We start from the raw sequence: 24627 nt of genomic DNA, 5'->3' as shown, positions 1-24627 counted from the left end.
AGGGAATGAGGAAGATTTAGAATGAAAGAGGAAAATGACCAAGCGTCAAGATTCAGATTTTTCATTTACCTTCTTCCCTAGACACATGAGCATAATTTAGCATTACTATCCTTAATTTTACATTAGGAAAACTTCCAGGTAACTGTAAGTAGAACAAAATATTATGTTAAATTTCGATGTTTGAATTATAGTTGGAAGAAACAAAAGACAACTCAACTTCTATCTGGAGGTACCTGCCTAATACTAATCCAGGTTTAGATCTTCCAGAGTTCATTTTTTAATGTTTTATTTTATTTCAATAGGTTTTTGGGGAACAGGTAATTTTTTGTTACATGGGTAAGTTCCTTAGTGATAATTTCTGAGATTTTGGTACACCCGTCACCTGAACAGTGTACATTGTATCCAATGTGTAGTCTTTTATCCCTCACCCCTCTTCCATCCTTCACCCCAAGTCCTCAAAGCCCATCATATCATTCTTATGCCTTTGCATCCTCATAGCTTAGCTGCCACTTATAAGTGAGAACATAGGATATTTGGTTTTCCATTCCTGAGCTATTGCTCTTAGAGTAATGGTCTCCAACTCCATCCAGGTTGCTGAGAATGCCATTATTTCATTCCTTGTTATGGCTGAGTAATATTCCATGACGTATATATACCACATTTTCTTTATCTACTCACTGGGTAATGGGCATTTAGGCTGGTTCCATATTTTTGCAGTTGCAAATTCTGCTGCTATAAACATGTGTGTGCAACTGTCTTTTTCATATAATGACTTCTTTTCCTCTGGGTAGATACCAAGTAGTGGGATTGCTGGATCAAATAGCAATTCTACTTTCAGTTTTTTAGGGAATCTCCATATGTCTTCCATAGTGGTTGCACTGGTTTACGTGTCACTAGCAGTGTAAGCATGTTCCCTTTTCACTACATCAGTATCTATTTTTTTTTTTTTAAACTGTGGCCATTCTTGCAGGGGTAAGGTGGTGTCTCATTGTGGTTTTACTTTGCGTTCCCCTCATGATTAGGGACGTAAAGCATTTTTATTAACTATCATAAATATCAGCATTTTTAAACCCAAAGAAGTCTTGAAAATGCGGGGATGGCCCTGCTGCCATGGATAAAATTCTAGAATCCTTACATTTGGTACTTGTGGTCAGGAGTCGAACGTGTCTTTTTCCATCCATCTGTTCCTTTCTTTCAAACTATCTGGAGTCCCCAGAGTCTTGAGCTCTTTGGAAAGTTAGTATTTACTGATGAGGCTGCTTTTCCTCCCCTGCATTGAGGGTTCGTGGTGTACTCACATGAAGCAATGAACTCCCTCAAGTAGTTTACCACGAAAGCATCACAGTTAAATTAGACTGAGATTTTAGTGACCTTTCCTATTTTTTTCTTGTCTGACAGAATAAAGGTCTAAGAATGTTCAGAAGATGAGCTGGATATGGATGAAAAGATACAGGCTGAGTGTGTCAAAGTTTCCATTAGGAAAACAGAAGGTTTCTTGCCAAATAGAAACACACAGAAAGAATGTTCACTGCATTTTCACCCCTCCCCTCTCACTGCTGCCTCAGACTATTGCCAACTGCATTTACAAACTCTTTAAGAGTGGATCTGAAACAATATCCCAAAACTAGAGGAAGAGTCAAAAGTGTTCCAGATAAAGCACTTTGTCAGAATCAAGGGTTTGAGATTCATCTCAAATGTCTTCCACTGGCTTTGGTCCACCTGGCCTCAACTCCAATCTCTCCATCACACAGTCCTCTAGGGAGAAGAACCTGTCTCAAGCCCCGGAACATGTGGCGCTTTCTCATTTCTGTGCCTTTGCTCATATTGTTCCTGCCACTTAGAATGCCTTGTTCACCAAAAACATTCCACTTATCCCTTAAAAACCTCACTCAGACTATCTTCCTTGTCTTTTGTGACACGTTGCTTAACGCTTCCTCTCTCTCCACCCTTCACTCCATTTCCTACTGTGCTGATCCTCTGATTGGTGCAAATCATGCCCTTCCTTTATGTTCATGTAGCATTTTGTGCATAAGCTCCTTATAGCTAGATAGTGTGTTGCACCATTTTTACTTGTTAATGCTGTGTTTCCTCCCTTCACTAGACAGTTGACCCTTCAAGGGAGTAGGTCATATCTTGTTCTTATGTCCTCAGTGTCTAGCATAATGTCTTGCTTAGAGTGGATGATTGCTAAATGCTCCTGAATGAATGGATGAAAATCTACCAAACGTGTACCTAGCAAGTACAAAAAAGAATGAGCCAAGATGGGTGGATCACCTGACGTCAGGAGTTCAAGACCATCCTGGCCAACATGGTGAAACCCTGTCTCTACTAAAAATACAAAAATTAGCTGGATATGGTGGCATGTGCCTGTAGTTCCAGCTACTCGGGAGGCTGAAGCAGGAGAATCGCTTGAACCTAGGAGGCGGAGGTTGCAGTGAGCTGAGATCTCACCACTGCACTCCGCCCTGGGCGACAGAGATTGTCAAAAAAAAAAAAAAAGAAGAAGAAGAAAAAAATAAGCTTTACGTGTGTGTATAGAGAGAGATGATAGATACATAGATACATAGATAGATAGATAGATAGATAGATAGATAGATAGATAGATAGATAGATAATCTTTATGGTTCATGTTCATTGTCTCAGTAAATCCTACAACCCTTTGAACGTCCCCCTCACCATTTAATTATTCTCTATATTCATCGCTAAAAGGGTCAGCTGGAGGGTAAGGTTGGACTGCTTAGTCCCACAGCAGAGTAGCCATTCAGGCCAGGTCCTCCTGTGCATGGCAGCATGGCATTTGGGTCATGGATACTCAACTCAAAGTGAGGTAATTATTTGGCTGTGATTGCTGAGTTATCTGATTATTGTAGATTAGAGCTTACTGTCCGACTGAATTATCTGTCTTTTTTGACATATTGGAATGATCAGATTGACTGGATAGATATCAAGCGTCTGCTTTATATTGGCCTGTATGGATTACTTCAGTGGGCCAAATGGACACCCCACCCAGGATTTCTTCATTTTTTGACATGTGATGATTTATTATAAATTTTTACAATTTTACTTAAAAATTGGGGAGATGAGTGGAGGAAGTCTTTTATCAAGAAGGAATCACTGCCATTCTGTCAAATGAAGTTTGGTTATTTCTTGCAAACATAACCCATAGATGGGAGGTCTCTATAAGACAAGCCATGACTGCAGAGAGTGAATAAATCACATTTTGATTTGGTATTTTCCCCAGCTTCAAACCAGTTATTTTTATTATATTATCCAACCTTCCAATGTTCCTGTTATTCAGGGAAAATAATTGAGAAATAAAAAGAGACTGCTGTTGTGATTTAGAGAAGATTTTTTTCTACCACGTAGCATGAATTTCTTTGAGATGTTGGCTCAGATGTTTAAACAGATAGGGCTTTTAGTAACCGTTTCATTTATAAAATAGGTTACACAGAACTTGGTGTGATTTTATTGAGCATCAAGAATTAACTTAATTTGTTGAAGATCAATATCCAAACGATATATATCATAGAACCCTAAAAGTACACAGACCAAATTCCTTTTATGCAATGACCATCCTTACAAATACTTTAGAATTTGGGGGTGTAGAACATTTGCCATCATCTCTAGTGTCCCCCATCCTCTACTTTTTGCCATCCCAGTTTTTTTTTCTTTGGTTCGCAGAAATATTAGGAAAAAAGATAATTTTAAAAGTATATTTTTGCCAATTGCAAATGTATAGTATTCTGTCTTCCCTGGTTCTGATCCAGCACCTCCCACCCACTCTAACTCTGTTGTTTGGAAAAGTAAAATAAATGCCACAAAATGTTGGTAGAGTTGCATTTCTACACAATTTATCTTGGTTTTTGTAAGGCCCTTTTAATGTAGTAGGCTATGCCTTGTTCTCATGGCTACATTAATTATGTGAAAATTTATGAAATGATCTTTAATACAATGTTGTTGTTAGAAGGACTCTTTTTCCTAGTAAGGGTATAAGAAAGGAAATAAACACTTGACCACACCATCTCTACTAAGAATGCAAAGAGCAGTAGCAGCTGGTCTTTATTTTAAAGTAGAAATCTATTTACTGATCATTCCATGCCATCAGTTTGTCACTATGTTGAGTAAATAGTGTAGTAGTAAGTGTGACTGTTTTTATGACCTCTCCTGTTGTGTGGCTAACACTGTATTTTTGTTTTCTGCAGGCATGAAACCAGATTTAAACAACGTATGCTGGAACTGACGGACACAAACAACATTGCCTACTTATTCCTCTCAGCTGCCAACAGATGGCTGGAGGTCAGGACGGTACGTTCATTTCACGATTTCGAAATGGAAACCAAATAGAGAAGACGCCTGCTGCAAAGAGGCAGACAGTTGTAAAAATTAGCCTTCCACTGAGATTCAGCACTAGCTTCACATTTTCTGAACTTTAAAATAGCTCAGGTTTGTTTATGTTACAGATGAAGTTTGTCATAATGTTTTAGCTAATGACAAGACAAATAGCCCAAAAAGCAAAATTTCATTTTGTGTTCATTAGTCTCTAGATCACATAAGTTAATGGAATGGCAAATATTTGTATAACTTCATTTTTTTTTTTCCAAAAGAGTGCATTTGGCAAGTGAACAGATGTACTCATTTCCTTTACCGAGTTGGTCCTGCCTGGAAGGATGGCAACTTTCTACGTTTTAAGCCAGTGGAGGGTCATGTTAGTACAAAATGTAGAAAACTACAGTTAATCATTTGTTGCCTTCTGTCTTGAATAATGTAGAAGAACAAGCACAAGCTTTGGCATCACACAGACTTGGTCTAGCAAGTTAATTTTAGTCCCAGTTCCTCATCTATAAAGTAAGAATGTGTACCTTGTATGGGCATTGGATTAAAAGTAACATAAATCCCCTACTACACTGATTGGCAACTGCATTCAAGAAATGTCTTTTGAATGCATGCATGAATGAATAATGACTGGTACCTGCCCTGGTAGGGGGTTCATAAGCCAATGAGCTGGAGTATCAAGTAGGAGAGATGAGAAAGACATTCCAGAAGGCAAGGAGTATAGTTTGTAGTCTGTGCAGTCCGGAACATGGATAAGCTACTTTGGTGGTAATGGTGAGTTGAGTGTAATTTTTTTAATAGGTATTTGCCAGTTTTGAAAAGAAAAAGCATGTTTATCTGTACTATTGGGAGAATCTTATTTCCACTAATTGCATTTCAGTAATATATAGGCTTTCTTTCAAAACACAACAGAAAAGAGAAGGAAGATGGTAAAGGGAATCTAATAGGGTAGAAATGAAGGAGCCCAAGTTAAAATCTGAGTAGTTGATTGATGGATACAGATTAACCTAGAATCTTAGACATCCTTGTGAGCTTTTGTTATCATGATTTCTCACAGGTTTATAGAGATTCTCTACAACTATATTAGTCATTATGTAGAAATTATTCAACAGCACTGCATAGTTATTTTTCACAAAGTTTTGATAGAAGTATTGTTTGCTGATAAATTCCCTCAAGGTAGCTGTGACCGTTGGAAGAAGGCGGGGCAGAGTTTCTTGGGAATTACATACAGATAAATAAAGTCAAGTGAAGTGTTACTTAGGATTTATCACAAAACCAAAACATTATTCCCAAACCCTATCCAAACCATAATTCCATAATTCCTTGTTTTAATTCCTTGTTTTGATATGTGAGTGTCTGTGTGTGTAATTTCTGTTGTTCTATAAGGAAAAAAAATCATATATTAATAATATAATTACTGATGAAATAGCTTACTGAAAGAATATCCTGAAATCATAAGGGAGAAATGTTAGCAGTTACCTTTGTATCTGGTTTTCCTGAACTTGAAGATCAAGTATGTCTTTTAGGGGCAAGCATATTTGCCTTGGACTTGAGGTGAGAGTCTGACCGACTCCTGTTTCTACTCTTTAGCACTTCCTGCTGTCAGGTTAGTGGATAAGTGTTGAACAAGAATCTTCAAGCAAACCATATGCTCTGTTCTCATAGCCAGAAGACAAGATATTAGAGCCTTAACACTGCCAAGAAAGGGAAGGTCAGGAAAAATTAGAAAGGAACAGCAGCCAAACTCAGAATGGTTTTGTTTAGTTTGATTCATAACCCAATATTTTAACCCCCATGTGAAAAAGCAGTTGAACCTGCCTAAATATAATAGAATCTATATCTTGAATTCCACCTGCAAAAAACAAAATACTGACACTTGAAACAGGAAGGGCAGAACAGGCCATTCATTTGGTTACTTTGTAATACGTTTGTTACTCTTTGCTTTCTGTGTATTAGAATCCTTCCAAGATTTGCAATCTAGTCTTATTACTAGAACTCTCCCTTAAAAATTAATACAAAAGACTAAGGAGTATTTTATTTTCATTTCTGGTGGGCAAAGATATATTTTGGCAAGAAACATTTGTTGATTTATTGCAAAGTTCCAGGCATATCTGCCGACAGAAGTCAAGGTTCAAGGTCCTTTGGGTATGATTTGCCTCCATCCATTGTATTTATATGTCAGTAACTTTATGTGGATAAACACTTGTACACACGCACACATACACACTCCTCTAGACAATCTCAGAGATCCACTGTGAGACCAGTCAGATTCACTGTCGCTCTGCTCTTCTGAGTGAACTGAGAGTTTTTATTGGAACCAGGTGTATTTAAATATAAATACTATAATCCAAGAACATATGCCACAGTAGGAGTGTTAAATAAGGTAGATGACTTCTCCTGGGGAATAACCTTTTCTCTCAATTGTGCACATATAAATGACCTCATTACTACTGTGTTTCTGTGGGCATATCCACATCACTGGAGACAGAATTTTAGTTTGAAATAACTGGATCTTGTGTGAGAAAAATGAAGTTGAGCTACAGGACCTCGGAGACTAGGGTGTGAACTGTTCTCTACACCCCACAGCTGGATATATTCTGCCTCATAAGTCACTTTTTTAAAAAAGTAATAAAAATTTCTATTTGGCCCAGTACATCTGCATTGATCTTATCTGTGGTATGGACACAACCCCCTCTTTGTCATATTACTCAGTAAGTTCACATAAATATCTGCTTCTAGCAAACATTCTTAGAGTTCCCAGAGCAGGAACGCAACCAAAATGGTACAAAGAAGGTCACTTCATTGGGCATAAATTAGAAGAGGCAAGCAGGATTTCTTCACACAGATTTCACCAACTCTAATTCGTGGACTCAGAGCCATAATGGAAACGGGAGAAAACATGATATCATTGCTTTCTGTGGCTATGTTTCCCCTCCCTTCCTCTTCATACCCAGTTTTAACTTTCCAAAGCCATGTCACTGCTGTTGACAGAAAATCTCAAGAAAGAAGAGAGAGAAACCAGAGTAGAAACACCTTTTGTTGAATTCGGGAAGTTCCCTGAACCTCATCCAATTTTTGCTTATATATATATATTTTTTTAAATTATACTTTAAGTTCTGGGATACATACGCAGAACCTGTGCATTTGTTACATAGGTATACACATGCCGTGGTGGTTTGCTGCACTCATCAACCTGTGATCCACATTAGGCATTTCTCCTAATGCTATCACTCCCCTAGCCCCCAACACCCTGACAGACCCCAGTGTATGATGTTCCCCTCCCTGTGTCCATGTGTTCTCATTGTCCAACTCTCACTTATGAGTGAGAACATGTAGTGTTTGGTTTTCTGTTCCTGTGTTAGTTTGCTGAGAATGATGGTTTCCAGCTTCATCCATGTCCCTACAAAGGACACGAACTCATCCTTTTTTATGGTTGCATAGTATTCCATAGTGTATATGTGCCATATTTTCTTTATCCAGTATATCATTGATGGGCATTTGGGTTGGTTCCAAGTCTCTGCTATTGTGAACAGTGCTGCAATAAACGTATGTGTGCATGTATCTTTATAGTAGAATGATTTATAATCCTTTGGATATATACCCAGTAATGGGATTGCTGGGTCAAATGGTATTTCTGGTTCCAGATCCTTGAGGAATGGCCACACTGTCTTCCACAATGGTTGAACAAATTTACCCTCCCACCAACAGTGTAAAAGCGTTCCTATTTCTCCACATCCTCTCCAGCATCTGTTGTTTCCTGACTTTTTAACGATCGCCATTATAACTGGTATAAGATGGTATCTCATTGTGGTTTTGATTTGCATTTCTGTAATGACCAGTGATGATGAGCTTTTTTTCATATGTTGAGATAGAGACACGAAAAACCCTTCAAAAAAATCAATGAATCCAGGAGCTGGTTTTTTGAAAAGATCAACAAAATAGATAGACTGCTAACCAGACTAATAAAGAAGAAAAGAGAGAAGAATCAAATAGATACAATAAAAAATGATAAAGGGGATATCACCACTAATCCCACATAAATACAAACTACCATCAGAAAATGCAATAAACACCTCTACGCAAATAAACTAGAAAATCTAGAAGAAATGAATAAATTTCTGGACACATACACCCTCCCAAGACTAAACCAGGAAGAAGTCAAATCCCTGGATAGGCCAATAAAAAGTTCTGAAATTGAGGCAATAATTAATAGCCTACCAACCAAAAAAAGCCCAGGACCATACAGATTCACAGTCGAATTCTACTGGAGGTACAAAGAGGAGCTTGTATCATTCCTTCTGAAACTATTGCAAACAATAGAAAAAGAGGGACTCCTCCCTAACTCATGTTATGAGGCCAACATCATCCTGATACCAAAACCTGGTAGAGACACAACAAAAATGGAAAATTCCAGGCCAATATCCCTGATGAACATCATTGCAAAAATCCTCCATAAAACACTGGCAAACCGAATCCAGCAGCACATCAAAAAGCTTATCCACCACAATCAAGTCGGCTTCATCTCTGGGATGCAAGGCTGGTTCAACATATGCAAATCAATAAACATAATCCATCACATCAACAGAACCAATGACTAAAACCACATGATTGTCTCAATAGATGCAGAAAAGGCCTTCGATAAAATTCAACACCCCTTCATGCTAAAAACTTCAATAAACTAGATATTGATGGAATGTATCTCAAAATAATTGTTTATGTTTTTTTAATACTATAGAGCTCTCTTTTCTTTTCCCAGTCATGTTAAGTAAGAGTTAAGACAATCATGATTTATCCTCTTTGCGCACACAGTTTTCCCTATGGAAGATCTAGCCTTGCCCACCGTATTCATTTCATATTCGTTTTGAATTGGGAAAAAAAAAATAAAGACCATAACACACTCAAATCATAAAAGGACAAGAGACTAAAAGAATAAAATAATTTGGCTGGTAGATAATTTGGCTGGTAGAAAGCGGCTAGACTGTGGCTGGCCACCAGAGTTGCTTTGGCAGCAGAGGGGACTGTTTTTCCTCTGGGTGCCAAGTGAAGCCGGCCGTGGTTGAGTGCAATGTGTCACTACAGCCTAACCTCTGAATGCTGCTTGCGTCCTTTCGTTCAGCACGGTGTTTTCTCTTCATCCCTTTGCACTAAACAGTTCCAGTTCTTTGGCATTGGTGTTTTCAGTTGCAAAAATGGAGTAACTTTATCTAAAGGCTGTCTTTCCAAGGTTTTGTCTTGCTGTGTGGTGAAAGGATAAAAGAAAATTCACATCAAGAAGCCAAAAATAAAGACTTTAGAGTCAACAGGCTAAAGTAAAAATGGTCTTTAGGGTGAACTTGCACAAGAGTCTATTTTGTGAGATAACACTGCTTTTTTGTGTGTTCACAATTCAACGACAGACAGGGATACAGTGATCTCGTAATATGGAGGTCCTAATATATTCTTGCAGATACCCAGTGGTACCATAATGTGCCCCTGAGTGCTATATGAAGGAGAGGGATCACATACTTTTCAGTTGCTATTAACTATTTACAAGGCTGCTTTATAGAGAATTACAATTTTCATTATAATTCCAAATATAGATAGATGTCTTTGAATCACTAGAAATCTGAAAAGAGGCCTCTCTTTTGACATGGGAATCTTCTGGTGGGGAGTATTGAATTCACAAAATTGATGGAAGTTATAATTTACTATTCTACAGATAAAAGCCCTCTTTTGAAAGTAGATAATTCATCTATGTTGTAACTTCCGTTTCCTAAGTTCAGTCTCCCATTTCATTGTATCATTTGGATGGAAGGTGGTTTTCACTGAGTAGATTGCTTAGGATGTGTAAGGCTACAGCAGTAGAATAAATGCTATTAGTGATCCCTAAGTATTTGCTGTCCTCTGTGAAAGTTATGCAAACCATCTGCTTCTCCTTTCTTAGTTTATTGCCTCTAAGCTGTTTTGCTACTCACTTATTTGCAGAGGAATGGAAAGATGTAACCATAGGGTCACTTTATGGTTCATTAAACTTGTTATGTTTAACAGTAAAGGAAGTGAAAATCAGAGACCTAACAAAAGCATTTTTTTTATTTTTATGGTTTTTTTTGTTTTTTTGTTTTTTTGAGATGGAGTCTCGCTCTGTTGCCCAAGCTAGAGTGCAGTGGCACGATCTCAGCTCACTGCAACCTCTGCCTCCCGGGTTCAAGCAATTCTTCTGCCTCAGCCTCCTGAGTAGCTGGGACTACAGGTGCCCGCCACCACACCCAGCTAGTTTTTTGTGTTTTTAGGAGAGACGGGGTTTCACTGTGTTAGTCAGGATGGTCTCAATCTCCTAATCTTGTGATCTGCCCGCCTCGGCCTCCCAAAGTGCTGGGATTACAGGAATGAGCCACCGTGGCTGGCCACAAAAGCTTTTATGTTAGTTATTAATTTCACATTCCTATACTACTGTAATATTTGAAGAGAAGTGATTGAAATTTAGTGATTTTGCTGTATATTTTTTGAAAGGTATAGTACAAAAAGGGGCTTCATCCCTTATGCAAATCAAGATAAAATTCTGATCAGAAGTCTCTAAAATATTTCCAGTACTTTAGGAAAAAAAACCCAAAAAAACAGTTTTTAGCAGTGGTAATAATCCAGCAGTGAGCTGGAAAGTATCTAGTTAGTATGATGAAAAGACAGAATGGCTTTTTCTTTAAAAAGAAAGTTTAAAAATATTTTTATAATAAAATAACTTTGTTACAGGTACTAAACTGTAGACATATTGGCTTTCAAACTATAATATCTATTTGAATTTAGTAGATTATAGATTTTGGAAATCAGTTCCTCTTCTCAAAATTTTTGCTGTAAAATGTACCTCTAAAACTATCTTTCTTTTGCTGAAGAGTCAAAAATATTTCTAAAACATTTTAATATATGAATTTGAGCATATTTGTATTGCTGGCCTAATAACTAATAATATCCAGCGATCGTATTGAAAATTATACAAGTAGTTTTGAAACATTAACCACGTGAAAGGGGCCCAGAAAATATATACTGACTACAACTTATTGATGAGTCTTCTGCTTTTTCTCCCATCATCTGTTTTCACTTCTTTTGCTGGCCCTTTTGCCAGAATAACACTACCTATCTGTTACCAGAATTATCATTTTAATTCAACAGAAAATAGTTTAAATTATCTTCTAATCAAATCTACCATGTCATTCTTTACAGTGGGTGAATTCAGGAGCCCAATTTAGAATACAAAGATTTCCATAGTAAACTAAACTTAATAGAGAGAAATTGACTGCATAATGTTTTACCTTTCCTTTATTATATTTATATTCATATTACTCCCACTTTTTAATTTCCATTTATTTAGACCCAGTGATTTTTGATATTTCAGTCAGCTATGACCTTGTCATATTCTAGTCCAAATCTGTTCTTTATAAAAAACACAGCAACAGCATTTTGTGAGGTTTTTTTCCCCACAATTAAAAGAGTAAAAAATATATATATAATAATTTGGAACTGAATGATGAAATTCATGAGTTAGGTAAAAGTACTTTTGGCTTTAGAAAAGGAAATAACTCATAACACTTAAACATAGCAAAGTTTTTTTAAGAGATTCATATTACAGTTCTAAATGGACATGGGAGTTAAAAGATTATAAAACTTGGTGTTGGACTTCCCACTTTATAAAAAATACACCCTTGTAGTATCTTTACATGTTCAGCTCTTAAAACCTGGAAATGAGATTGGTAGAGACTTAAATGATTCATACAAATCCTAAAAGCAAATTCGGGAGAAGTCCTAAGTTGGAAAATACTCAGCTCATAGAAAAACTCAGTGAATGTTTTATGAAGGGGTGAATTTATCTAGTCATTTACTGCACAAAGAAGTACTGAAGTTTCACAATCAATGTATTTAGCATTATTCTTATTGCTGGAGATAATAATGGTAAAAATTCAAAGACCCTGTCCTCATGGAACGTAGATTCTAATGAGAATAGATAGAAAATAACCATGTAAACAAATAAGCAAATAAGATCGTTTCATACACTTCAGAGTGCTTTGAGGGAAATAAAACAGGATGATGGGATAGAGAAGAGCCACAGGGCTGGAGGTAGGAACCAAGAAAAGGAAGACTTTTCCAAGGAGGTGATATTTGAGCTGACCCTCAAATGATAGGAAGGAGCCAGGTATCAAGGACCTATTGACAAGCATTTCAGGCAGTCATTGGGGGAAACAAAGTTGATGTATTCCCAAGAATAGGGGAAAGGCTAGTGTGGTCAGAGTATAGTGAAGGAGCAGGATACTAATCTCAGATGAGGTCAGAGTAGACAGGGTACAAAGTCCAGACTATATCATACAAGGCTTTGTAATCCATCTGAGTTTGAATGTATTATAAGTATAACAGGAAGGCACTGTTAATTCTAAGCAGGGGAGTTATATGATCCAACTTACATTTTTAAAAGAATGTATGAATGAATGAATGAAGTCAGCTGGCAGGAGGTAGAGAATAGAAATTAATAAAAGAAGTACCTTGCCTCAAACTCTTAACATATATACCACTCACAGAAATTTCTCAGAAGACAGATGACATATTTTTTTTAATGTCAAGCCAGGCATACCTTGCTGGAAGGATTTTCTGGTATTAATTTACTTTCTGTAACTTATTACAGAAACTCTATGAGACTTTTAGAAAAAAAATAATATGGAAATAACAATGTATAACACAAATTTGAAAGTATTAACTTTACCCAAAATGGCTGAAAGGAAAAAATTCATATTGCTGTAAATATTTTAGAAGTATTTGGGAGCACTTTGGCATGTATAAACTGCAGAAGAGCAGCCCAGACTGGTTATTCTCTACATCTGTGTAGTTAATTCAAATAAAGAGGAAAAGAGAAAGAACTGTCTAGTAGGGGTGTGGCAAGTTGTTAACAAAAGGATACACCAGAAGAGGCAATCAAAGAAGTATTTACTACCTCTGTGGAATTTATTGCCTCAAAGGATTAACTCTATGTGATTTTTTTCCTTTAATCTTTGTAAAGATCATGAGCATCAATATGGAATTAAATTTTAGTGCCTGCTTTAACCTTTGAGGTTTTTATGATGCATACAAATTTTTAAGTTTACTTTAAACATTTGAAAAGTATCCAAAGGAAAAAAAAAAAAAAAAAAGACAGTCTGGTATGTGAAGATGGGGAAATCTAACTAGTATTTAACATTTTTATTCCTTTAAAAATCCTTGTGAATTAAATATCATTTATATTTTCCAAGGAAGAAACCGTCTCAGAGGGTTTTAAATTGCTTGTCTAAGCTCATAAACTAGTAACTGTCAAGGTCGGTGTCTGAACCCAGATTTTTGATTCCACGGCTGGGATCACTGGTTGTTCCAACAGTTTGATCTTTGGAGCTGTTTTTAAAAGAGACAGGAATGTAAACATGTGAGCTCATTTGAGAAACATCTCCATTCTTTGACTTCAGCATGTTCAGCATTCCATTACTGTCATTAATGTGTTATCATCTAATTGTGAGATTGTTGTTGAGGGACCACAGACAAATCTATCTAGAGAAGGAGTTTTATCAGTGGAATAAGACTTGAGATAGTTCTAGAAAGTGACCATATCTGAAATTCTATCTGCTTTGGGGATGTGTGACACATCAACATGAGAAGTTTTTAGAATTTCTTTTTTGAATGATGAGACAGAACAATACCTAGGAATGTCGGGAAATGGAATAAAAAGAAAGTGTTAGGAAATGGACAGAAGTCCCTATCTTTTATTTGAATCTATGGCTGTTATTAAAGAATTGTTTTAATTTTGGAAAAGAGTTTATAATTGAATCATATACTATTTAAATACAATAAGACATGTCCATACTTGTATTGTCTGAGTAAACATAGCCCTTATTCTTATTTACATGAAATCTGTAGGTTTAGTGTCCCAGACTCTGAGCCCAGATAGTTGACAAAAAGTTCAAATACTAGGTTGGAGCCAAAGTAATTGTGGGTTTTGCCATTACTTTTGCATCAACCTAATACCAATCCCAACAAGTTAACCAGAGACAAATTTCTGCAGAGGCCTCACTACATAACACAAAGGAACTAATCACAATCCTGACATAAGCACACATAAAATCTGAGCTAGAACATCAAGTCCAAAAGTAATTGCTTGTCTGGCAACATAATGCAGTAGAAAGTTGGAAACAAAAAAAAGGAAACCCTACATCTGATCCTCATTGTGCCACCAATTGTAGCTTAACTTCTGGCAAGATGTTTAACTTCTCTGAACCCATATCATATATATACACACACACATATATATATATCTCATATATATATATGCTAAACATCTGTATATATGTGTGCGTGTGTGTGTGTGTATATATAGTGAGAGCGTGGAATCACTCTCCACTCCAGCCCTAATATTGCAAGCTACTATTCTTCTACATCTTAGGTATTCTTCCTCTGAAACTTAACAGGACACATATGGAATGATGTATATTCTCTTAGTGATCACCTCTGTAAATTGATTGAAATATTTGGTTTAAGAACTTGGGAGTGACCTTTTAACATTCTCTCTTCCTTTTTCAAAGGATTATCTGGGAGCCTGCATTGTCCTCACTGCATCTATAGCATCCATTAGTGGGTCTTCGAATTCTGGATTGGTAGGCTTGGGTCTTCTGTATGCACTTACGGTAGGTATGGATGAAAATATCACAGGAACAGAAAACCAAACACCGCATGTTCTCACTCATAAATGGGAGTTGAATATTGAGAACACATGGACACAGAGAGGGGAATGACACATACCAGGGCCTGTTGGGGGGTTGGGGGTGAGGGGAGGGAACTTAGAGGGTGGATCAATAGATGCAGCAAACCACCATGGCACACATATACCTATGTGACAAACCTGCACGTTCTGCACATGTATCCCTTTTTTTAAAGAATAAATAAAGGGGAAAACATCTCATTTTGTGCAGTGTTGGAGGGTCTACTATAGTTATTATCAACTCTTATTCATGGACGTTAGAGGAAAGGTTTAAATTCATAAGAAGATTACATCTTGCAAATAATAGTAGATTGGGGCCCAAACCCAGGTTTATAGGACAGTTTGGATTCATTTCTAGCATTGTGAACCAATTTTTAAGAACTTCTCAGATCTTGTGGTCAGAGTACTCTCCAGGCTGTTTGGGATCCCTGTCCTGAGTTGTACACAACCCAGTTGGGGATGCTACAATGAATGTGAGTATACATGAGATAAGTGCAAACAGAAGTGTATACCACTATCCACCGTGCAGGGAAATCAGGACAGTTCACAAAATAGTGACGCTTATGGACCCTTGAAGGGAGCAGACACCTTCTTTGCTGATATATCACATGACATTCTCCTTGGTCTCCAATATTCTGTAGCACTTATGAGTTGTATCACACATGTACACTAATGGTCCAAGTTATCTCGTTCCAAAATTTCCAGTGATTAACCACAACTTCTTACTTTAATTTATTTAAAAATTTTTTTTAATCACCTGACACAGATAACCAATTATTTGAATTGGGTTGTGAGGAACTTGGCTGACCTGGAGGTCCAGATGGGTGCAGTGAAGAAAGTGAACAGTTTCCTGACTATGGAGTCAGAGAACTATGAAGGCACAATGGGTATTGCTCTAAATATTGTTTGTTTCACTTAAATATTTATTTTAATCAAATATTAGTGTGTGTTGGGCATATTGTTGTTTCTGCTTTTGCTTTCCACTTCAGTATCCAGAAAACTGTCTCTCATCTTGGCTTTGCTTGATTATGTACACCTGAAAAGATGTGACTATTTATGCCTGAAAAGTCTTGGATGAAACCAAAGTCCAAACAGATATTTATTTAATGATATTTAAAGAGACTTATAAAAATATTTGGCCTTTATTACATTAATTGCTGACCTAAACTATAAACTATTATATTCTCTTTCTCAAGATTTTATTAACTTAGTGTCAAGAAATTTGGATCTTAAAATACGGACTGAGATTCCCAACTTTGCTAGAATAAAACTGTCAGGAAATTCAATACTGAGGACAGAATAATCTTCATTAAATGCAAATCTCCAAGCTTAAAAGGCATTCCTTTACCTAAGTTTTTCAACAGCCATCTAGCTCTTCAAGGACAAAATCCAGAAAACTTAGCTAAGATCATGAACCCCTTCGTTAGCCAACCCTTGTCCATCTGTCTTGTCTCATTTCTTGTCATCCACCTGCACCACTTTTACTCTGGCCACACTAACATGCTAGGCTTTCTTTTCCTCTTTATTCTCCTATGTACATATATTTAAAATAAATTTCCCAGCTCCCATCCTCTAAGATTCATCTCCGGCACTGGTTCCTCTTGGAGCCCTCCTGGACCTCCGAGGTTAGCACCGTAGGCTTGCCTTCATCATGGGGCCTCCATGTAGTACTGTAGGTGCTGACCTACTGGACACTTCCCCAAGGACAAAGCAAGCACCTCAAGCTGTGTCTTTCATCTCCATATTCCCAGCACCTTGCACAGCACCTCTCACATTTAAAGCACATAAGTGTTTAATGACCAACTGACTGAACAAATAAATCAATTCAGAAAAGAGCTATCTGTCCAGTTTGAATAGGATTGAGTGACGAAATGCTAAGGAGAGGTGATGATGGTTAAGGCTCCAAAAACAAACACGAAAAAACTGTCTTAAAAGTGCTTAATCAAATGGTGTTTATTTGAATGTGATTTAAATTTTAAAAAAAAATCTTGCCACATAGTTTGGTTCAGTATTACTTTAAATTTAGAAAAAAAAAATCTGTATGTATAAATGTATTTAAGTATGCATACGTTTCTTTCTACATCAATCTCTATCTGCCTATTATCTATCTGTCTATTTCCCCACCCCATCCTCCAGATCCTTCTCAAGTTCCAGAACATTGGCCACAAGAAGGGGAGATTAGGATACATGATCTGTGTGTCAGATATGAAAATAATCTGAAACCTGTTCTTAAGCACGTCAAAGCTTACATCAAACCTGGACAAAAGGTATGAAATCATTGCATTTTATTTGTTCTCTACGTAAAACCTCTGATGGAGTCTGCTTTTTTACTGCCTAAACTCTTCATACTTCCCAGCCAAGTAAGTATATTCTCACTGGCCTCACATAATATTCCCTACTTGGTGTAGGTCAAATTATCTGCATAAAAGAAAAAAGGGAGAGATAGGATCAGACTACAATACATGTTCTCCAAGTCATATTGTAATTCACTAGTCTCCCATGAAGATCAGAAAAGTCAACAATAGGCATGTTTTTAAAAATTTCTATCTTCTGGCTCCTGCCCAAAATAGCCATCCCCTTGGGAATCTTTGCATTCATAATAACTCTAGTCCCCAGATTACTTCTTTTAGTTATCATAAAAAGAACAAGTGGGCAGAAGAAAATGGAATCATTCTGCTTTTTGTTATAAAACTATCACTTCTAAGATAATATGGAATCATTATTTGTTAGTCCAACAATATATTAAATGTAAAAAAAAAAAAGCCACAAAGAAAAAGCAAGGCAATCACATAGAAATAAAAATAATTCGAATGAAGTCATTGAAGATTTGGTGAGGACTGTTTTTATATTTTTATTTTTTATTTTTTGAGACAGGGTCTTGTTCTTTCACCCAGGGTTGAGCGCAGTGGCATGATCACAGCTCGCTGCAGCCTCGACCTCCTGGTCTCCAGCTATCCTCCCACTTGAGCCTTCCAAGTAGCTGGGTCTACAGGCACACACCACCACACCCAGCTAATTTGTGTATTTTCTTGTAGAGATGGGTTTTCACAATGTTGCCCAGGCTAGTCTTGAACTCCTGGCCTCAAGTGACCTACACACCTCAGCCTCCCAAAGTGTTGGGTTTACAGGTGTGAGCCATTGTGCCCAGCCTGTTTTTATCTTGATAACAATTTATAATGTAGACCTAAGAAAAAATGATGACTACAATGTAATTATTTAAACATAATTACAGTTTTATCATAATATCTTAAGTTAAAAAATAAAACAAGCTAATCTTCTGTCCTTTGTCTGAGTCCTCTTCTCTTTGAGTGACAGCTGTTTTCATAGGTGGGCATATGTGGTCGCACTGGCAGTGGGAAATCATCGTTGTCTCTGGCTTTCTTCAGAATGGTTGATATATTTGATGGTGAGTTGCTAACTAAATTTTTTAAGTGGCCATGTGGTGCTTTCCTTTAAAAAAACCAATTTACCTAATCCTGCAGAAATAAAAAGCAAATATTTATAAGGACTTTGTGCTCTACACATGGTTCAAGGCAGATATCCCAAATAAACAGCTCAAAAGTAAATAAAGGACATAGAATTGGGGAAATAAAATGATGAGCCTTAAACTCATGTCTATACGTTATTGCTAAAGCATTTTAATAAACTTGGTAAAATGAAAACAAGACCACCCACTTTGAATAGCAGTAGGTGGAGGTAGAATTTCAAGAGAAAGAAAGAGGGAGGACAACTGCCTTGCTTCCTTTAGATTAAACATATGTCTCTTTCCAACAAAGGAAAAAAGCACAAGGAGATAAGTAGTCTGCATTTTAAATTTTGGTACGTAACTCGTACCATCATCTGCTTAATAACATGGCTTAATGACACTGAACATTTTGTGAGGAGGCAACCTCTGCTGCAAAGTGATAAAGCTCATGATAACAACATACACAAAACATACACATTCATCCACCAAATTATTAATAATATGATACACAGGAGCATAGAAATAACTTAATTTTTTAAAAAAAAAGAAGTCCCATTATTTAGTCTATCAAGTGACCTATAAATAGGCCAGCACATAAAGTATCTTGAATGAAAGAGGATCCAGCAATGAATTTGACCAAACTTAGTGTACTTGACAGTACAAGGAGTGCTTACTATTATTATCTGTAATGATTATGATTATCATAGTACTTTGCATGTTTATTGTACTTGACAGTTTATATTATTGAATTTAATCTACACAACGGCTCTGTGAGAAAAAGAGGTCAGTTTATGAACAACAACATGGAACTATAGTAAATGTAATTTCTGTGGGGTTTAAATTCAGGAACAAGGTAAACTTCTGTCACGAGGTTAGCAGCTTATTTTTTCCATGGCTAGTAATAAGGCACAGACACTTTAAGGACTTTCAGTGGGATTAAAGTTCTAAGGCAATTAAGTGATCAAAAATCAATTGACATTTTTCATTAAAACACTGTGTTTATGATCGATCATGTTAGGTTAGCCTGATCGTCGTGAGTCCAGACACATGATTTCAGGTCCCATGTGAACTATCAATGATTTACTCTCTTTTTAAGAGCAGTAGGCTATTAGGATTTTAATACATAATTTATTATTTCTGATCTGTTATTCCTGAATTAAGCTAATCTTGCCTACTCTAAATCTATCTGGTAAAAGGACTGCAGCTGCCATTCTGAGCCTGGCATCTTATCTCACAAGGCAATATGTTCTCTGCACAAAAGTGGTATGATTAACTGCGTATATCATGGTGGAGAAACAACATCAACACTGCATAAATCTCTATAAGTCCATATGCAGTATGGAGAAATTTATTAAAACTTGATATTCATATCACAGAATGTACTTCTCTATTTGTAATGCATTGTACTATTAAATCAATACAGGAGTGAATGACAAAGATCCTGGTTTTTAAAGAGCCTATATTCTAGTTGGGGAACAGACAATAAAAAGATAAGTAAAGGTATACAGAATATCAGATTCTGATAAATCCCATGGAGAGAAATAAAGTGGGAAGGAGGATAAAGGGAATACTAGAAGGGAAAGGACTCAGGAAGGGATAAAAGTACTTTTTGGTTGGTATGATCACATAAACAGAATAAAAACTCTGAATTCCTTTAGGAGGAATATATAAGAAAGACAAACCATCACCAAATGTGTATATTATGTAGAGACACATGATTTTTTTTATTATACTTGAAGTTCTGGGGTACATGTGCAGAACGTGTGGGTTTGTTACATAGGTATACATGTGCCATGGTTGTTTGCTGTGCCCATCAACCCATCATCTACATTAGATATTTCTCCTAATACTATCCCTCCCCTAACCCCCCACCCCCCAACAGGCTCTGGTGTGTGATGTTCCCCTCCCTGTGTCCATGTGTTCTCAATGTTCAACTCCCACTTATGAGTGAGAACATGTGATGTTTGGTTTTCTGTTCCTGTGTTAGTTTGCTGAGGATGATGGTTTCCAGCTTCATCCATGTCCTTGCAAAGGACATGAACTCATTCTTTTTAATGGTTGCATAGTATTCCATGGTGTATATGTGCCATATTTTATTTATCCAGTCTGTCATTGATGGACATTTGGGTTGGTTCTAGGTCTTTGCTATTGTGAATAGTGCTGTGATAAATATATGCATGCATGTGTCTTTATAGTAGAATGATTTATAATCCTTTGGGTATATATCTAATAATGGGATTGCTGAGTCAAATGGTATTTCTAGTTCTAGATACTTGAGGAATCACCACATGCTTAAATGGAAAAGTTGGTCTCCTGAATTTCAACCCTGAACTAGGAAATAACTTTCAATTTGTAAACAAATATTATTTTACTTGTGATTTTACTATGTATCTGTAACTTCCGTTTCTCCTTAACAGGAAAAATTGTCATTGATGGGATAGACATTTCCAAATTACCACTGCACACACTACGTTCTAGACTTTCAATCATTCTGCAGGATCCAATACTATTCAGTGGTTCCATTAGGTAGGTAACATATTTAGCAAACATCTGTGTGCCTCGGGATTTAGCCTTTGACTCATAGAAAGGTTTTAGTCAGAGTCATTTTTCAGGTCTGAGTGAACTGATATCAAGACAATAAAATCAAATATGCCACCCAACAATTTGGATTGGAAAAGCCTCGAGTTGCTAAATTAACCTATAAAATTATGTTTCCAGGAGATCTTCATCCCTTTCAGTTTGATTCTATGAAAGCCACTTTTTCCTCTATGCTTAAGAACGGTGATGCTTAGCAGACTTTTTTAAGGTGTTCTATCTTACAGATATCCAGTCTAACTTGTGTGTCTGGCCTGACCTCAGCAGATATTCTGACTTTGGTTAATCCCTTTACCTACCCCTCCACCCCTTACAATTTTACTTCAGCCAAAATTGCTATGAATAAAGCTGCTACAGTCTTCATGCCTGGTTCAGGGTTTCCCACCAAAAAAAAAAAAGCGGGGGTGGATATCAATCATCTGCTAGCTGCTTTATTATTTGATTAAATTCTCCAACCGTTACTCTAGGATACGTATTTATTATCCCCATTGTACAGATGGGGGTTTTGAAACTCAAAGAAGCTATAAGTTAAACCAAGTTCCTACACCTAGTAAGTGGAAGAACTGCTATTCCAACTGCAGTTTGTCTGATTCCAAAGTCCATGTTGGCATCTGTATTAGTCTGTTTTCACACTGCTGTAAAGAATGACCTGAGACTGGTAATTTATAAAGGAAAGAGGTTTAATTGACTCATAGTTCTTCATGGCTGGGGAGGCCTCAGGAAACTTACAATCATGGCGGAAGGCAAAAGGGGAGCTAAGGCACATCTTCTCATGGCGCCAGGAAAGAGGGAGAGTGAAGGGGGAACTGCCACACTTTTAAACCATCAGGTCTCATAAGAATCCACTTACTCTCATGAGAACAGGATGGGGTAAAATGCCCCTATGATCTAATAAGCTCCCACAAGGTCCCTCCCTGGACATGTGAGATTTGGAGCAAAATGATATCAGCATCGTCCCCCCGATCACATCTCTCATTTGATCATATTTTGTTCTATCTTGCTCCTAATGTCCATCTACTTAATTACAAAGAAGTGTTTGCCACTTCCTTTTACTAATTACTCTTTATTTTAAAGGAAAAATGTATGTAAGATTGCCTGATATTTAGTTATAAAACTACTTTAAAACTTCTGGATGTGTCAAGTAATTTAGCAATACCATAGTGAGTTTATATCTCCAAATATATTTATTATGAATACTACTTGATATGGTTTGGCTGTGTCCCCACCAAAACTTCATCTTGAATTGTAGCTCCCATAATCCTCAAGTGTCGTGGGAGGGACCCAGTAGGAGGTAATTGAATCATGGGAGTGGATTTTCCTATGCTGTTCTCATAATAGTGAGTGAGTTCTTGTGAGATCTGATGGGGTTTTTTTTGTTTTTTTTTTTTTTTTTTTGAGACGGAGTTTCACTCTTGTTGCCCAGGCTGGAGTGCAATGGCATGATCTCAGCTCACAGCAACCTCCGCTTCCTCAGCTCAAGCGATTCTCCTGCCTCAGCCTCCCAAGTAGCTGGGATTACAGGCATGCAACACCATGCCTGGCTAATTTTGTATTTTTTTAGTAGAGACAGGGTTTCTCCATGTTGGTCAGGCTGGTCTCAAACTCCCGACCTCAGGTGATCCGCCCGCCTTGGCCTCCCAAAGTGCTGGGATTACAGGCATGAGCCACCATGCCCGGCGATCTGATGGTTTTATAAGGGACTTTTCCACTTTGCTTAGCACTTCTCTCTCCTGCCGCCATGTGAAGAAGGACATGTTTGCTTCCCCTTCTACCATGACTGTAAGTTTCCTGAGACCTCCCTAGCCCTGCAGAACTGTGAGTCAATTAAACCTCTTTTCTTTATAAATTACCCAGTCTCGAGTATGTCCTTATAGCAGCATGAGAATGGACAAGTACACTACTATTGTTGGTGATGCAGCACAGCTTATCTAAAATAGTGTCATATGTTCCCATAGAGATGTATGTATGTAGCATCAGTCCTGCAGGAATATTTTGCTAGATACTATTTGGGTTATACCAAGCATAGTTTGGAGCCAATGGATCTAGGTAACAAACTTGGTAATATGATATAATGTATATAAAGTTTTATAATGATATCATCAAGACAATTTTTTATACTATTAAGATCATGCATTCATTCATCAAGCATGAATTCAGTGCTTGCACTGCTCTGAGCACTGTTCTAGATGCTGAATATACAGCAGTGACCAAAATAAATGAAACTTACATTGTAAGGAAAGAAAAGCAATAAGCAAATATACATAGAAGTTTCTCTATTTTGACTTATTGACTAATTAACTAATTTTTCCCTCAGATTTAATTTAGATCCAGAGTGCAAATGCACAGATGACAGACTCTGGGAAGCCTTAGAAATTGCTCAGCTGAAGAATATGGTCAAATCTCTACCAGGAGGTCTAGGTATGTTTTCTAAATAGTATATTTATTTTTTATATATGCCATTAATCCTACATATGTCTATCTATATTTTATGCTATAATCACATAACTTTAGCATTAAATCCCCTTATATTTAAAATAACACCCTAAAAGTCATTAGAATATTTCAAAATCTAATGTTTTTGCATGGGGTACAAGAGGGTGAACCCAATAACAAATTCTGTTCTATGTGACTACTCCAAAATATTACAATTAATACATTTACCTCTGCCATCTTTTGACAATTGGTGGGTACAGGTCATTGTAATGGATGTTTCCCTGTAGTTATTCTTTCTCAGTTGACCTGTCTGATCACCTACCATCAGGAAATGAATGGGAGGATTGCAGGAGCTGTTAGGTTTAAGTTTGGCACCATTTAGGGAAAGGCAATTTTGCCACATTAGTAGCCATTTTCTCTGCTGCCAGGAGGGAAAATTCCTTTTATTTATATAACATAATTTTCTTTGGTTTTTTTATTTAAAACATTTTATTAATTTATTATTTTTCAGCTTTATCCATTTACTGAAAAAGGAATCTTTTTTCTTAGCTAAAAAATAGCTAAACATTTTTTTAAGTCTTTCAAAACAGTAATCCTTTTGCTCAATTATAGACTAAGAGGAGATATTTTTCAGAACATAAAAATCTTTAAAGGAATAGTAATGTTACATCAATGACACAATTTTATCACATGAACAAACACATTTATACCTTCAAATGTCTTTTAAAGTGGATTTATTAATTGATATCTTGGTCAAAATTTTGAAAGAAAATATGAGATATATAAATTTGATTAGGTCTGATTTCAAAAATTTTTATTTTATTTTAAACTAAGTTACTTTGTAGTGTTGGGTATTTTTTATTTTTTTATTTTTTATTTTTTATTTTTATACTTTAAGTTCTAGGGTACATGTGCACAACGTGCAGGTTTGTTACATATGTATACATGTGCCATGTTGGTGTGCTGCACCCATTAACTCATCATTTACATTAGGTAAATCTCCTAATGCTCTCTCTCCCCACTACCCCCTCCCCACAATAGGACCCAGTGTGTGATGTTCCCC

At 36.8% G+C, this 24627-nt stretch overlaps 1 protein-coding gene across 1 annotated transcript in view; it reads left to right on the top strand.

The window, feature by feature from the left end:
* ABCC9 (ATP-binding cassette, sub-family C (CFTR/MRP), member 9) overlaps positions 1–24627 on the top strand; it is a 145992-nt gene that overhangs the window by 112269 nt on the left and 9096 nt on the right. The window contains exons 32-38 of the mRNA XM_011969874.1: positions 4203–4305; positions 14895–14996; positions 15837–15957; positions 17207–17337; positions 18398–18476; positions 20954–21062; positions 23446–23549. Of these exons, the coding sequence (XP_011825264.1) occupies positions 4203–4305; positions 14895–14996; positions 15837–15957; positions 17207–17337; positions 18398–18476; positions 20954–21062; positions 23446–23549 (749 nt within the window). The remainder of the gene's footprint in view (positions 1–4202; positions 4306–14894; positions 14997–15836; positions 15958–17206; positions 17338–18397; positions 18477–20953; positions 21063–23445; positions 23550–24627) is intronic.

This window comes from Mandrillus leucophaeus, unplaced genomic scaffold (assembly GCF_000951045.1).
Source record: "Mandrillus leucophaeus isolate KB7577 unplaced genomic scaffold, Mleu.le_1.0 Scaffold918, whole genome shotgun sequence".
Taxonomy (NCBI): domain Eukaryota; kingdom Metazoa; phylum Chordata; class Mammalia; order Primates; family Cercopithecidae; genus Mandrillus; species Mandrillus leucophaeus.
Note: the sequence above shows the minus strand (reverse complement) of the source record. Positions and strands in the feature narration are given on the sequence as shown.